At 45.5% G+C, this 16,918-nt stretch overlaps 1 protein-coding gene across 4 annotated transcripts in view; it reads left to right on the top strand.

Annotated features, from left to right (window-relative positions):
• Positions 1-4,015: 4,015 nt before the first annotated feature.
• PIAS2 (protein inhibitor of activated STAT 2) overlaps positions 4,016-16,918 on the top strand; it is a 37,355-nt gene continuing 24,452 nt past the window's right edge. For 2 of the 4 annotated variants that reach the window (XM_077346725.1, XM_077346724.1), the window contains exon 1: positions 14,798-14,907. In XM_077346725.1, the coding sequence (XP_077202840.1) occupies positions 14,806-14,907 (102 nt within the window). In that variant the 5' untranslated portion in view covers positions 14,798-14,805. Of the gene's footprint in view, positions 4,167-14,797; positions 14,908-16,918 lie in introns of those variants that run through there. The other 2 variants (XM_077346726.1, XM_077346727.1) reach the window with 2 other exon arrangements.

The raw sequence follows: 16,918 nt of genomic DNA, 5'->3' as shown, positions 1-16,918 counted from the left end.
GTATACATTTAGGGATTCCACTGTGAATGTACTAGATACCCATAATAGAGGCTACTTGTTCATTTCAAATGCAAGAAACGTTGAGACAATCATTTATATATTTAAACTGCTTTTATGTGACCTTTCCACCAGCTTAGGGCTTTCAAAGCAGCAAACATTAAAAGATTTGCAATTTAAAAACAGCATTTTAACACATCAACATGCAACACTGCAACCAGCCAGTTCCTTATAAATTGATGGGCATCCAATTTTATAGAAAACATATTTTTGAGAGTGTGGTTGAAGGAGGTGTGTTTGAATATGCAATATCTGTAGTGTGCATGAGAAGAATATCAGCCATTCATATCCTCCTGTTAGTAAACTGCTACATTTATAAGACACTTTACAGGGCAATCCTGGTTGTGCTTTTTAAAATTTTTCTGATTGGCTCCATCACATTCTTGCAAAGAAATTAGCAGTTCTCTCAGCCAAGTTGTAGGCTGCCTGTTTCTTGCCACAGGCCGGATTGAGGGAAAGTGTTTTTGGATTTGGTAATACTAGAGGAGCCATCCTCCAGGTGGTGGTGGGGTTATTAAGTGGAGAGAGATCAACCTCAGTTTCTAACACTGAGCTTATTTAGAAAAGAGCTCTCTTTGTCACCTTGGTTCCCTCCTGCCTGGGTCCTCCTCTGAAGACAGGAAAAGGATGTTCCCACACAGCTGCATCCAATCTCAGGAGAAGTAGAGCCTCATAAAGGGCTTGGAAGAGGCTAAAGAGGCACTGGAGTTCATCCCCAACCTGTGAGCTCTATATGGGATGGGGGAGGGGGCTGGGGTACTAACTTGCGGCAGACTTATGAGTTCTGGCTTGATTTTATAGAAGAAAGAAGATATTGAGGGCTTTGTTGTTGGGTCTGGGGTGCAGAATGAGAGGCATGAGAGAACCAGTTTAGTGTAGTCATGAAGAGCAGTGGCCTGTAATCTGGGGAACTGGGTCTGATTCCCAACTCCTCCACATGCAGTCACCTTGGGCCAGTCACAGTTCTCTCAGAGCTTTCTTAGCCTCATTTGCCTCACAAGGTGCCTGTTGTGGGGAGAGGAAGGGAGGCGATCACAAGTCGCTTTGAGACTCCTTTGGGTAGTGAAGCAGGGTACAAAAAATGATTCTTCTTCTTCAACCGCTTGAAGGAAAAAAGGGAATTTAAAAATATCATAGCAACACATTTGGTTCCCCCCCTCCCAGTTTTATGCTGCTGCAGAAGGAAAAACTTCACAAGTCTTTTGTTTCCATGACTCTCTTTTCCCCTTGGCTGTGTTTAGGAAAGTGTAGGTCAGCCAACACAAGATCATCAGTTTCAATATCTGCACTCTGCCATCTGCTTCTGGGTTTAATTAGAACCAAGTTCCAGTGAGTTTTGTTGGTTTTACTCCCAGCAAGAGACCCAGTGGGGCGTGTATGGGAGAATCAGGTTCAAATCTCCATTCTGCCACGGAAGCTTACTAGGTGACTGGGCTGGTTGTCATCATCTCCTTTAATGGCATATAAAGTGGGCCAGTCTGTGCAGTGCAATCTACCTCACAGGGCTGTTGTGAGGACAAAAGCAAGAAGGGAAGTGTATAAACCACTTTGGGTCCTAGGGATGCCAGCTGTTGATACCCCTGGATTCTAGTTCCAGATAGGGTCACCAGCTCTGGGTTGGGAAATACCTAGAGACTTTGCAGATGGAGTCAGGAGTGGGTGGGTTTTGCAGTGTGGAGGGACTTCAGTTGAGTATAATGCTATGGAGTCCCCCCTCCAAAGCAGTCATTTTCGCCAGAGGAACTGATCTCTGTTTCCTGGAGATGAGCTGTAAAAGCAGGGGACCCCTAGGTCCCACCTGGGGACTGGCATCATCTCTGGAGATTTTTATACCTGCTCCTCTCTACCCTGAAGAGTCCCAAGCGGCTAACAAACACTTCCCCTTCCTCTCCGCACATTGGTAGGTGGGGCTGAGAGAGCTCAAAGAGAATAGTGACTGGCTCAAAGTCACCCAACAGTCCTTGGGTGGAGGTGGAATGGGGAATCAAACCAGCTTCTCCAGATTAGGGTGCATTGTATCCCACTGAGGCCCGTATCCTTCCCAGGCACTGTCCCCAAATCTCCAGGAATTTCCCAATCTGGATCTGGCTGCCATCTTCTCCTCCATCCATGGCTAACCCTTGGTCCCATGAGACTGAAAGGTGGGGTATAATTGAAACAAACCAAATAAATGACTATGCCCAGGATTAGTTGTCCCCAGTCTTGATTTAATAAAACTGTAAATCTGCTTCCATTTAACAGGAACCAGTTTCTAATTAGAGTGGCAACAGCTTCAACATGTGACCCAATTATAATGTGTGGTAATTCTGTCTTCATTTGCATGAAGCGTAAAGATGTGATTTCTGTGTGGGTGGCCTAAGCAATGGGAAGGGCTGACATCAGGGACAACGAGCAGCACACTTGGAAAATTCCACACACTTTTGCAAGGATTATTTTTACCGTTTATGAAAATACCTCCAGGCCTGTGGACAGAAAATGATGTTTGGGGGCAGACAATTACTCAAAGGTTAAAGAAATTGAAATTCAAGGGCCTAATGATTCAGATTCTCCATATAAGCTGTTAAAATCCTGTTATATCAAAAATACATGTATTTATTGCAAAATGATTTAAAGCAATTTATAGGCCCAAATGATAGCCTTAAAACAGAATATTATAAATATTTTCAAAAAAAGACCATATGCGACTCTGGCCAAATGGTATATACTAGAAGATGAGCATCTTTGATGGTATAGAACTCTGCGGACAGCCTCCCCCTCCCCCCAGGTCCTGGAAAGGCTTCAGGCAGCTAGAATCATAGAATAATAGAGTTGGAAGGGACCTCATGGGTCATTTGTCCGAAGCTGTTAGGGAACTCACTGACACGGGCAGCTGTCACATGGCAGGGATCTGCAGCCTCAGAGGGAAGTGGAAGGAGGAGGGGGTGGTCAGGGGTGGGGGATAGAAGACTTTTGGCTGGCAGCTGGACAGGCAAGCCGGTTGGAAGAGGAGGTACTCAGGGGTGGGACAGCTGCCCTGAGTTGGTGTTAAACGTTGAGTGGCACTTAAGCCATGAGACACGCTCCTCCTCCAAGGTCTTACCCGAAATATTAAGTGGAATCTTGTACCCAAAAATTTTTCCATGCAATTCAATCTCGAGAGAATACAAACAAATCCAAATTGTGTTTCACCCCCAAACCTGCAACTCTGGGATCTTAACTATTTTAATTATGGTGTATGTAAATGTAGACTTACTTTGCCTATATGACTTATAGTATAAGTATGAACTGATGATTTCCACTCCATGACATTGTACCCGAGGAAATGTGCCTGCACCTGAAAGCTCACACCTTGAACAAAACTTTGTTGGTCTTCTGGGTGCCACTGAATAACTCTGTTGTGCTGCTTCAGACAACGCAGTTACCAACTTGAAGAAGGGTTGGTTTTTAGACACCGCTTCTCTCTACCCGAAGGAGTCTCAAAGCGGCCTACCATCGCCTTCCCTTTCCTCTCCCCACAACAGACACCCTGTCCCTGTGAGGGAGGTGGGGATGAGAGAGCCCTGACAGGACTACTCAGGGAGAACAACACTATCAGGACTGTGACTGGCCCGAGGTCATACAGCTGGCTGCATGTGGAGGAGCAAGGTGGGCTCAAACCCAGCTGGCCAGATTAGACACCATGCTGCCTCCCCCTTATATGTTTCTTGTCCATAATTTTTCACTGATTCCATGATTAATTCTTATTATTTCGTTTTTTGAGGAGGGGGGGTGTCCGACAAACCCACCCACTCCTTCTCTGCGGGGCTAGCCCGTCCTCGAGGCGGACCACCAATATCGCTAACATTTTTATTGCATTCTACTATTTATTTGTCGACGAGCGCGTGAGGGGACGGGGGGGGGGGAATAAAGTGTCGCGCGCCCCTGAGGCGCCTCTCCGAACTCGGGCGGGAACAGCCCAACGGCGGCCGCCCAACGCCCCGCCTTCCCCCGACGAGGGGCGTGGCCGGCGGCGCCCCGCCCCCGGGCGGCTCACGCGGGGAGGCGGGGCGCTCGGCGGGCGCAGGATGGTGGCGGCGGCAGCGGCGGGCGGCGGCGGTGGGTAGAAAATGGCGGATTTCGAGGAGCTGCGGGTGAGGAAGCGGCCGCGGCGCCTCTCCCGGGCGAGCCCTCGCGGGGGCCGCTTCCCTCCGCCCCGGCCTCGGCAGCCGCGGCCACGGCGGGCCTCTTTCCGGCGGGAGCCGCTCTCTCCCTCTCTCTCCCGCCCTTCCTTCCTTCCTCTCTGCCTCCTTCCCGCCTCCGGGGACCGCCTCCCTCCCTCCCCCTGGGGAAGGGCTCCGGGGCCGCGCTCGGTCCGTCCCTCAGGCCCCCTCCCCCACATGGCCCCATTGGGGGCTCTGTTTCTCCTCACCCCCCCCCAAAAAAAGCATCCCGCTCTGTCATGATCAGGAGGAGACCCGCCTGTCTGGCTTGTGGACGGCCCCTGTTCTGTTCTTCTTCCCCGCCCCATAGCCCTCAGCCCCCCCCATAGCCCTCAGCCCCCCCCCATAGCCCTCAGCCCCCCCCATAGCCCTCAGCCCCCCCCCCATAGCCCTCAGCCCCCCCCCATAGCCCTCAGCCCCCTTGGAAGCGATCTGCCCTGGTCCTCTCCCCCCCCCCCCCCATCCGCCTCCTCCTTCGCTTCCCGGCCTACATTTCAGCCTCTGCGGCCCATAAACCATCCCCACCCTCCCTCGCCCGCAATAACAGCCCCTCAGCCCCCTTGGAAACACGCGGCCTCTTCGTCCCCTCCTCAGATCGGCCTGCTTCTGGGGCATTGGGACAGCTCCTCGGCCCTAAAAAGAATCCCGATTCTCTCTCAGCCCCCTTGGAAATGTGCGGCCTCCTGTTATCAACCTCTCCCCCCCCCCCCAAAAAAAAAATTTTCCTTCTCTTCCCAAATTAGCCTGCTTCTAGTTCGTAAAGCTCAGCCTCGTTGGTTTATGAAGTATATATTGTGATTATTCTCCCCTCCCCGTATCCCTCAGCCCCCTTTGAAATCCTCGGACTCACGGTTCCCCGCCCAAATCAGCCGGATTCTGGTGCAGAAAACTCTAATTAGCCATATCCCCCCTCCCCCAATAGCCCTCAGCACTGTTTAAAAAGCTCTGGCTCTTTTATTTCCCCCCTCCCCATCTTTCTCATTTCCTCAAATCTGCTTTTATTACATAAAGCTCAACCAGACTTGACCTATTTACTTCCCTTCTCCCCAAATATCCCTCAGCCCCCTTTGAAACGCTCTGGTTCTTTTTATCACTCGCCCCCCATCCTCCTCCTCTCTTCAAATCAGTTTTCTCCAAGTGTTCAAAGTTCAGCCTTTCTGGCTTATGAACTATCCTGGTTATTCCCCCCCCAAAAAAAAAAGCTTCTCCCTCTCCTATTTATTTTTTTAAAGCTTTGGCTTGTTTTTCTCCCCATCCCTCACCTGTCTTTTAATGGTAGCATCTTTTCAAGGGCCAGCTTGTGGCAGTCTGCCTGTCCTAAAGAATTTGGAGTTAGATGAAGATGGGTAACCCTGTTTGTTTGTACCTGTAGAAAAGAGCCAGAGTCCAGGAGCTCCTTGGAGACTAAAAAAGTCTGTTGCAGAGGAGGAGCTTTTGGGAGTCTGCTCACTTCTTCCATAGAAAGGTGCCAGAGTCCAGAAGCACCTTCAAGACTAAGGCATTTGTAGCAGGGAAGGAGCTTTTGTGAGTAGCAGTAGAAAAGAGCAAGGCTAATGCAATTTGTAGGGTATCGAGGGAACCTGGCCACGACATTTTTCGCCTTGAAGGTGTTACTGGACTCTTGCTCATTTCTACTAAGAAATTTGGCTTGCTGCTCTGCCATCCCAAAAGCTCATCCCCAAATCTTTTTGGCTTCAAAAGGTGCTACTGAACTCGAAGCTAGCTCTTCTACTCTGGACCAACACAGCTACTCCCCTGTAACTAGCAGCCTACAGTAAAACCCCCCCCCCAATCCGACCTCTTCCACCCTGCTCACAAGCAGTATTCTGTTCTCTTTCTTGGTCTCTTTTTTCTCTCTCTCCCTGTCCCCCTCTTGTCATTCTCCTGTCTGCATGAGAGTTCATCCTTCCCCCCCCCCCCAGGGTTCACATCTCTTTTCAGCAACCCCCTGCCCGCAGCCTTTGTCCAGGTTGGTGCTCTTTTAAGGCCCCTCATCAAATGCCTTTTTCCTTTCCTCCCCGCCTCCCTTTTGCTCTGAAATTCTTTTGCATGTTAAAAGGTTGGATTCCTATGCCTCTTTCCACAACCTTTATTTCCTTTGCCTTTTCTCCTGCATCTGAAGGTCAGGCTGTAAAGTGTCCATTCATCTCGCCTCCTCCCCTTGTTATGACCCCTTCCTTTACTTAACATTACTTAAGTGTAGATTCAAATGGGTAGCCGTGTTGGTCTGAAGTAGCACAATAAAATCAGAGTCCAGGAGCACCTTTAAGACCAACAAAGATTTATTCAGGGCGTGAGCTTTTGAGTGCAAGCACTCTTCGTCAGACTATGATCTTCTTACATGACAAGGAATATATTTGTTGTTGTTGTTAGGTGCGAAGTCGTGTCCGACCCATTGCGACCCCATGGACAATGATCTTCCAGGCCTTCCTGTCCTCTGCCATTCCCCAGAGTCCATTTAATATATAGCAAAAATCAATTATGTTACATCAGTAGACTGTGTCACAACCAAATACAGCCAATGATAATCCTTTGTCAAAACAGCCAAACAATTCCCTAGAATTCAGAGTACTTTACACAGGGAGAACCAAACTGCCTTTTATTAGTGATCAAAGGTTATCATGTCTTACTTAAGTTTGTTCTTCACGTTACTTTTGCCCGCTTTCTGACATAGTTCTCTTTTTTACTGCTGTTTTCTTCCCAGTGGTCAGTCTGTTTCCTCTTGTTTCTTAGATTGTTTTTCGCTTTTAACGCATGCATGATAGATAGTGTCAGGTCCTATACATGTTTTAGGGCAAGTGGTACTTGGGGATCCTGAGGGCTCTTCCCCCAAATCTGTGAGCCCTGGCAGATGGCTGTATTTGAGTACTTTGCCTGTTACTTGAAATAAAGAGCTGAAGGGCAGTTCAGGCTGCCCATTTTAGTTTAGATGCTTTGTGGGGTTTTCTATTTGCCTCAGTACTGCCCTATTGTGACTTTAGTTGAGCTTGTTTCTTATGGACTAGTTTAGTGGCAGTAAGGCAACTCCCAATTTGCTTTTCTTTAAAATGCAGTCACCTTGTAGTAACCCAAGTGGCTTGTATGGGTATGAGCGTGAATTTGTGCAAAATATTAGAATATATTATGAAACACAGTGGCATAATCACAGGAAAAATTCAGCTTAGGTGAGAGGTGTAAATGGAATATGCTTTCACGCTTCCTGGCTGAGATGTATCATCTTTGAGGATTCTTTCTGTCAGCTGACTTTCTGTTTGAAATAAGTCCTCATTGGGGTGTTTTTATGCAAAATTCTGAATATATTCCATTCAGTTATGTTGCATTGACCGTGAGAGTGTTGTTGCTTTATGTGCTTCATTCTTCTAGTCCAGTGGTTCTCAACCTTCCTAATGCCGCGACCCTTTAATACAGTTCCTCATATTGTGGTGACCCCCAACCATAAAATTAGGCAAGTGTTCTTTCACAGAAATTAAACCGAAACTGACCAATGGCGTGAACACCCATTGTTCACGATTGTATATAAATTGGTTTTCTTCCGGGGTTTCTCAGTTCAGTTCTGCCTCTTGTCCCACCATGCCGATCTCGCTCTTTTCTGCTGCTCCAGACAGATGAACGCTCTATCTCAATCTTGCCTGGCCAAGCTGCTCGCCCTGCCATGATCCCTGTACAAGGGTCGTTCGACTCCCAAAGGGGTCCCAACCCCCAGTTTGAGAACCACTGTTCTAGTGGGTCCCTGACTTATCACCAATTAGCACTCCTGCTCCCTGGCTTCTTTAGAAGTTAGTAGTCTGAAGGAGTATTTATCTTTCTGTGTTGTCCTTTCTGTTGGCAAATGACTGGTGATGTCCTTTTAATTTGTGTTTGTTCTAAACAAATCTGTTCCTCTCTCCCTGTTAAACTGAAAACATATGTTGAAATGTCCATATACCTCTTTGAAGTGTGTGAGGGAATTGTGTGGGCTGTACAAGTGTTAAGTTTACCAGCTTTACAGGTGCAGGGATATTTCTCAGGTTTACTTTTTGGCGTCCTAGCTTGTCCAGTTTCCACTGCCAGTTATATACCGCGTGTCTCAAAGAAATTGAAAGGGCCAAAGTAATTCACAGAAAGCAACAAGTCAGCTGTATCTTAGGATTTGCGTTAGGTGGGAAACCAGCACGGGTAAGTAGTTGGCGTCTAGGATCTGGGAGGCCCAGTTCAAATCGCTGCTGCCCTGTGGAAGTTTGCTGAGGGAACTTGGATCAGTCATCCCCCTCGAACTAACCTAGACCACTGGGTTGTTTTCAGGATAAAGTGGTGGTGGTGGGGGGGGATGTTATATGCCACTTTGTGTTCCCATTAGGGAGAAGCAGCGGTAGTCAAACTGTGGCCCTCCAGATGTCCATGGATTACAGATGTCCAGATGTCGAGCTGGCAGGGGCTCATGGGAATTGTAGTCCATGGACATCTGGAGGGTTTGACTACCCCTGGGGAGAAAAGTGGTGCGCCAATTAAATTAGGTGTCCCTTCTGTTTTGTTCACTTAAATGCTCTGTTAAAATGTAGTTATGCTGGTTTTGGATGGCCCAACCTGGCCCAGTTTTGTCAGATCTCAGAAGCTAAGCTGGACCTTCCCTGGTGTTAGTAGGCGGATGGGAAACCACCATGGAACCACCAGGGTTCCTACACAGAGGCAGGCAATGGCAGATCACTGGACACTTTCTATGGAAACTCTCTGCAGGGTTGCCATGAATCAGGTGTGACGACAGCCTCGCCATCATCTTTGCCTCTCCATCATCTTTATAGGCCTGCTTTTTAAAATTCAGAAATAGTTGCGGAGGAAGTTTTCTTGTTACTTAAAATGCAAGACCAAGCTTGCTTTCATAAGTGTGCAAATGAGATACAGACATATTGCGGCATTAAAATGGCTGTTTTTTGAAACATGCAGTTGCCTGCAGGTGTGCTTTGCCTTATTTTGTGACGATGCAAGTTGTATTGCGCAGTTGTGCTAGAGGCTAAGCTTTCCAAGGTAGTCCTGGTCTTTAGCAGAGCTGTGAATCCTTTTCTTGGTGGGGGGAGGGGGTCAGGCAAAACCTAAGGCTAGGAGGAGAGTGGCAAGAATATGCAGCATTATTCACTCAGAATATGCAGTATTATTTCTATGTAGTGCTAGTATATCCTACAGACTGGGGTGGCCAGACTGTGGCTCACATAATGTCCATGGACCACAGTTACCATAAGCCCCTGCTAGCATGGCTATGGCAGGGGTTCATGGTAATTGTAGTGCATGGACATCAGGAGAGCCATGATTTGGCCACCCCTGTTATTGGCATAGACAACAGACAACAGAAGAACCTAAGAGCCCTGCTGGATCAGACCAGTAGTCCCTCTGGTCCAGTATCCTTCCTCACACAACGGCCAGCCAGTTCCTCTGGATTACCAGCTGTGTTGCTTCCTGGCTCTGGGATTAGGTGGCTGACTGCCTCTGAACATGGACATTCCTTTTATAGTAGGAGCCATTGATAATAAGACAATAAAAAGAGCCCCATATTGTATTAAAGGAACTTGATGTCCAGAAGGGTAACTTTGAGTCCAGCAGCACTTTTCAGACCAATAAAGTTTTATTCTGGATATGTGCACATGAAAGCGTATTCCTAGAATAAAATTGATATCCGGGTATGCTGGTATTGCTGTTGTGACTGTACAGACAGTGTCCCATATAAATAATACTTTATTTACTGCAGAATGTATGCTTAAGTAGAATGCAGTAATTTACAGCTGTGTATCAAATGCTAGATAATAGCTGCAGCCTTGTTTGCTTTTATACTTTTACATTCTATCATCATCATCATCATCATTATCATCCCACATAAAAAGTTCATGGTCCTTCTGACGACGTGCTGCCCCTCTGATTGGCCCTCACTGGAGGACGTGCCCCCAACGGGGTGACAGCCCTCCCTCACTGATGGCCAGTCAGAGCTCTTCTCCGTCCTCCTTCTCCATGCTGCTTCCCTGCACTTGAAGAGCCGGTAGGAGGTGAGCCAGGGAGCTGGGGACAGCTGTCCAGGTTTCCTTTGCCTCACTCTCGACTCTCCTGGCTGACAGGACAGTGAGGAAGGCCATCCCTGCGTGTAGCCATATTGCACTCTTAATCATCCTGGCCACCGGGAGTGCTGAAGGGGCATGTCTGCCTTCAGTGTGCTGCACTGGCTTGGATGCCCTGCCTTGCTGCCCAGTCCGCCCTGTTCCGCAGAGACCCATCTGTCCTCCCTTTGCCTTTCTGTGGTCTGTTTTTAAAACAGACTTTCTTCCACACACACCAAAGAGTACCATTTTATCAGTTAAAGTTAAATGATGCATTTTATGTTAAAGCAGCAATATAAATTTTGGTTTTCTTAGAGAAAGCGTTGCATCAGTTTTCCTGATTGTAGTTATTTTCCCAGGAAAAACATATTTTTAGTGACTTCAAAAATTTCCAGAAAATATACATCTGTAGTGTAAAAGCTAATTGGACTGTATAAAAATCAGGTTAGTTCAAGCTGCTTTGCTGTTCACTGTTATTGCATAGGTGCGTCTACATTACCATAACTGGAAGATATGAATGTCTTTTTCCTTTTTTTTTTTTTTTTTTTGATCTAATGTGCTTGCAATTTATAGTTGCCAACAACATGGTGCATTGTGGGAATACTGGATGGCAATTCGTGTCAATATGTTTTTGTCCATCCCTTAATTAAGGATGAATACTGTTGGGAATCCTACTGCTGTTGTTACCTGAAATAGACATGTTTGCTGAATTTATGATGGAGTAATTAACAATTCTAGAAAACAAAGCCTTGCGAGAAGGATAGCGAGATTTCTCCACCCATCCGTGTACCTGGCCAAAAACTTTAGCCGAGCCAGTTCTTATAAGTTAATAAAAAGGAGTTTTATTAGAAACAAAATAAAGGGACCGTAACAATAGCTAATTTAAGCTAACACGTACATACAGATGAAACAAAAGAGGAGATCAGGTGTGGAGGAGGATTAAGTTTGCGTCAAAGAAAAATGGAAGCTCAAAAGGAAGAGTAGTCTGCCTGCAAACTGGATTTTGTGCAAGGGGAGCCAAACACAAGAACAGGGATGACCTCTCTCTGTTCTCTTTTTATTGCCAATTTTGTACCTTGAGGGCTACGGCGCAGGGCATGGAAGCCCTGTAACAAAGCCTTGATGTGATTAATTGGGCAATACTAAAGAAATGGAGACTTTGATAAAGAAACCTTAATGGGTTTATTGGGGAGCCTCTGGAGCTCAGGTAAGGAGCTCATGTTTGGTCTGAGCGGTTGGCTAGATGTGTATTTTGTGCCCGGGGGAATTCCCAGGTGTGGCAACCCTTATCTTAAAGGGGTTTTTGATGTACCAGCAATTAAATACAGGAGAAAGCTACCAGAGATATTATTTTGTTAGGAAGATACATTAAGAAAGCAATACTTTAATGCAAGGGTAGTTAACCTGTGGTCCTCCAGATGTTCATGGACTACAATTCCCATGAGCCCCTGCCAGCAAATGCTGGTAGGGGCTCATGGGAATTGTAGTCCATGAACATCTGGGTCCTCCAGTTGACTACCCCTGCTTTAAGGTGAGAAGAATAGCTGCTGTCCAGGTGCTGTCAGGTCTGTTGTCTCCATTGTGCCAGGGTGGGGAAAAGAGCATACTGCCCAGCCCTTTGTGCAGATTAATTGCACCACTCTTATGACAGCCAGAAAGCCTGACTTCACTTGTAGACAGCATTGGCCCATTTCTGGTATGCAAAGCTTTCTGGTAGGCTTCCCCTGGTCTATTCATTGGTTTTAAGGGGAAATAGGAGTTTTAGGGGATTGTACTGTTTTTACTGTGTAACCCGCCACGAGCCGGCTTTGCTGAGAGTGGCGGGTAATAAATTCAATAATAATAGTAATAGTAACCATGTTTGCTCACAGTGAACCAGAAATAAAGATGGAGTTTTGCAGCTGCATTCCTCCCAGCACAGTGAAGAGTCTCTTAGGGGCGTATCACTGTAGGACCTCTTGTTATCCAGACCTCCTGATCAAGCTGCATGTTGGTTAATTTGCATGTACTTATTGCTTATTTGATTTAGTGGTTGAAAACAAGCATCTGTGATGGTGTACTGTGTTTGCATGCAACACTGAAATAAATGCAACACCTTGGAGGGCCTCAAATCGGACTGTACTCCAACAACTAGTTACAGATTGAATCCCGGATCAGGCTTAAGGTCTTGGTAATTTCAAGGCCATACACCAGGGGTGGCCAAACTTTGGCTCTCTGGATGTTCATGGACTACAATTCCTATCAGCCCCTGGGAGCATGCTTGCTGGCAAGGACTTATAGGAATTGTAGTCCATGGACATCTGGAGAGCCACAGTTTGGCCATCCCTTGACATGGTCTGGGCCCAGTGTATCTGAGGGACTGCCTCTCTGCCTAAGCCTCCCTGCCTATGCCTCTAGGAGAGCAGTACACTCAGCTAATTCCAACAAGTTGGTGATCCCTTGCCCCAAGCAAGCATGTCTGGTCTCAGCCAGGGCCAGAGATTTTCCATCGTGGTCCCCACTTGGTGGAATGGGTTCTCAGAGGAGATCAGGGCCCTGTAGGGCCTGCAAAATAGAGCTGATGAGCCAACTGGGTCCCTCTAGAACTTTCCCCCACCAGATACAGCACAAGGCGACCCCAAGTCCAGCCACATCATCAAGTAACAGGTTTATACGGTTTTATACAGTTTAAATGATTACAATGTTTCCAAGTTATGAGTTTTACAAATTTACAAATTTAATCATTATGTATTACACCTTAATTAAATGTGTGAATTTACCAATATAAATTAATAAATTTAATCAATTAAAACTGTTATAAACTGTCCTGAGCTGCAAGGGAGGCTGGTATAGAAATATAGTAATAGAATAAATAAACCCCTGTGGATTGCTTCCATTGTAGACTGCAGGAGTCACCACTGAATTTACCTTTTCCTTTCACCACCAAAAATTTTAGTATTTTTCCTGCTTTATATAGGAGGCTGTGACTTCTTGTCTTCTCTCTTTACTGAATGTTATTATTTGTTTAGGAGCAGTGTTAGAGAAGGTCTTTTGAGGAAGATAGATTGTTTGGGGAGGGCTAACCAAAATAGCATAATAAATTTATGGCCTGTTCTTTCTAACTGGCTCAGTAGAACACTGATATTAAAGGAGGGTATGGAATGTGAATTTCTAGTTGTTTGAAATGGGGGGGGGGGATTGCAGGACTCTAGAGATTTAAAAAAAATTGTTGCAATGTTTGCAAAAACAGATGGCTCAGAAAAATGAGAGGCAGAATCTTTTTAGGCCGAATTTCATCAGCACTCAAGATCACAAATCAAAGTATTATGTTAAGACAATATTCAGTCTTGAAACTGTTATGCTGTCTGTTCTTTGGTAGGCTAGAGAGAACCTTTTCAAACTAAGCGTTTGGATGTACAGTCGGCTTCTTTGCCTCTCCTTGTAAACCTTTCCCAGTATCTGGAGGATGGGTGATATTTCCACAGGATGCTAAATAATGCCAATGACATGTCAGTTTATTTAATTATAGTTATTCACTACTGGTTGGTGCAAAGTAGTTGTAATTTTTCCTTGTAACTTTGAGTCTATTAAACTGTGCTAATGTTTCACCATGTTTATGAGAATATAATCTTTGTGTCATGGGGCGATTATAGCAATGTTGCAGATAGATTGCAATAAAATGCTGTGCGTAATAGTGACTGGCATAGTGAGTAGCTGTATTATGTAGACATAAAAGCTGGTGTGCTTTCAATGAAGCAATTTGTTATACCTTTGACACTGAATAATTTCATCAAGAATGCCTAGAAAGGGAGCATGTAGAATGCACAATTCAAAAAATATTCAGATTCTCATTTAAAGGAAAGGTGGGCTGTAAACTAAGTAGCCTAGCATCTGCTTGGTACTCAGAAGGTCCCAGGTTCAGTCCCTGGCACTTCTAGGGAAGAGTCAGGTAGTAGGTGGTGTGACTAGACCAAGAGCAGCTGCTGTTCTGACACACAACTTTGATAGACTAGTGATCTGTACAAGGCAGCCTCATGTGTAAGGAGAATTTACCTGGTTGAACATATAGATCCATCTTATATACTGCTTCTGGTGAGGTTTAAATTTCCCCCTCTTGTGCAATAGAATATGTGTCTAATAGCAAAATGTAGCCTCCTTTTGCGGATATCTAAACCCACAGATTGGGGCCACATCAATCCTAAGATTATCCTTCAAACTTGAGGGACTCCTCAGGTTTGCAGAAAAATCTGAAATCAAATAAAATATCTAGAGAAGTTTAACTCTCAAATACAGTTACGTTGTCTGTGCATGCCCAGACAACACATTTCCCAGAGTATGCCATGTCCATATTTGCCTAGTCGGATTACCCAGCCCCACTTACCTTGAACACGGATGGATTTTCTCTTGCTGCTCCTAGTTTGCTTGAATTCTTAGAGCAATAGTAGAGCTACGCATCGCAAACCAACAAAAACCTCCATAGACATTTTCCACGTACCTATGTTTTCTTACTATTTTTTTGTTTTCCAGACACAAACATGGTGACCGTTATAAGAAAATGTCGCCTACAAAGACGATCAAGATACATAGCTAAGCCAAAGAAATCTACTTCATTAGCATTGGAAACTTCTGCCATGCAAGTAAGATTACCCCCAAATTATCATAAAGCCAAACCCGTTCTGACAATAAAAATTACAGCCACTTCCCTTAGAACCTTATATGCTGTGTGCTGTCATTTTGAGTAAATTAGTACAGTGAGGATTGAATCCAAATTGGTTTTAGTGAAGAGATTTCCTGAAATTACCCATCCATATAAAATACAATTTCAAAGACCATTTACATTCTTTTACTATTCTTAAACCCTGTTGCAAACTCTCTTCAAATGTTAAGTGTCTGTTTATGCCATTTGTTCATAAATAACTGCAAGCTAAAATAAAAGCATTAATTGGACCAACCTAAAAATAGTAATAATAAATTCAAAATTGTAAGTAAGGAAGTAGTGAAAAACAAGTTTGTGTGTGTGTGTTTGGGCGGCATCATGATAAATGTTCAGCGTGGTAGTGGGGGAGGGAGACCTCTTCCACACTCCCTCTTTCTGTCTCTGGAGCACCTGGGGCAGGGTTAGTCAACCTGTGGTCCTCCAGATGTTCATGGACTACAATTCCCATGAGCCCCTGCCACCAGATGCTGGCAGGGGCTCATGGGAATTGTAGTCCATGAACATCTGGAGGACCACAGGTTGACTACCCCTTACCTGGGGTATCAAGCAGGGAAGGAAAGAGACAGCACCTTTTCCCAGCCACTTGCAGGCCTTCCTCTTGGGCGTGGGATTTAGGGAAAGGGAAGAAGATGTATATCTTCTCCTCCCAGTCCCATTTCTTATCTGCTTCCCCTCCCCCAGACCAGTGGCAGCTACAAGCATAGACAACTTCAAGAGAGGATTAAAGAAACATATGGAGTAGAGATCTATCAGTGGCTCATAGCCACAAGGTACAGATGGAACACTCTGTCCGGGGCAGGGATGCTCTGCATTTTTGGTGCTTGGGGGGGGGGCATAGTGGGAGGACTTCTGGAGTTCTAGCCCTGCTGGTGGACCTCCTGATGGCACCTGGGCTTTGGCCACTGTGTGACACAGAGTATTAGACTGGGTGGACCATTGGCCTGATCCAACATGGCTTCTCTTATGTTAAGTGCCACTCCTTTGTAACCCCCAGTCTCCCTCTATCAGCTGCCTTCTTCCCTCTCAGTTTGGCCCTGTTTTCCCATCCTTCCTTCTATTTGACAATAACACTGTTGCTTAATCCTGCCTCATTTGTTGTGACTAGGCTATCTCAAAACAAGCGATTTCTCTGGATTCTGAAAACTATTTCAGCAACTGCCTTGAGTCCCGATAAGGAAAGCAGCCTAGAAACATTGTCATAAATGTCCTTAGAAGCTTCTTGCACAAAAAGGGAAAGAACTGCAAACATCTGTGGAAGCTGAGTGACTTCCCTAAAAGCTCTACATGCAAATTGTAGTTTTTATGTGTTGTCCTAGATAAGTGAAGTTAAAGTTGCCAGAAATTTCAGTCTTTATGCTTCTTGTCTTCCTACAGGAAGAGAATGGATATGCAATATTAAAAAGTAGATTAGAAGAGAATGGATGTGCAATATTAAAAAGTAGATTGGATGCGAGGTGAAGAAACGAATCCTGGTAGAACACCATGTAAGATAGTGCTCCCCACTTCAGACTACTCGCTTGTACATCAAATTTTTCAACAAGCTTCATTCTGCATTATAGATACCAATTTGAGAGATTGGATCTTTAAAAGTAACGCTATATTGGGTTGTTTTTGTTAGTTGCGAAGTCGTGTCTGACCCACCGCGACCCCATGGACAATGATTCTCCAGGCCTTCCTGCCTTTTACCATTCCTCGGAGTCCATTTAAGCTTGCACTGACTGCTTCAGTGACTCCATCCAGCCACCTAATTCTCTGTTGTCCCCTTCTTCTTTTGCCCTCAATCGCTCCCAGCATTAGGCTCTTCTCCAGGGAGTCCTTCCTTCTCATGAGGTAGCCAAAGTATTTGATATATTGGGTAGACAAACAATAATAAATTTTTGCCACCAGAGTTAGTGAACTGAATTCATTACATATTGACTATTGCATATATT

The sequence above is a fragment of the Paroedura picta genome, chromosome 7 (genome assembly GCF_049243985.1).
Source record: "Paroedura picta isolate Pp20150507F chromosome 7, Ppicta_v3.0, whole genome shotgun sequence".
Classification (NCBI taxonomy): domain Eukaryota; kingdom Metazoa; phylum Chordata; class Lepidosauria; order Squamata; family Gekkonidae; genus Paroedura; species Paroedura picta.
Note: the sequence above shows the minus strand (reverse complement) of the source record. Positions and strands in the feature narration are given on the sequence as shown.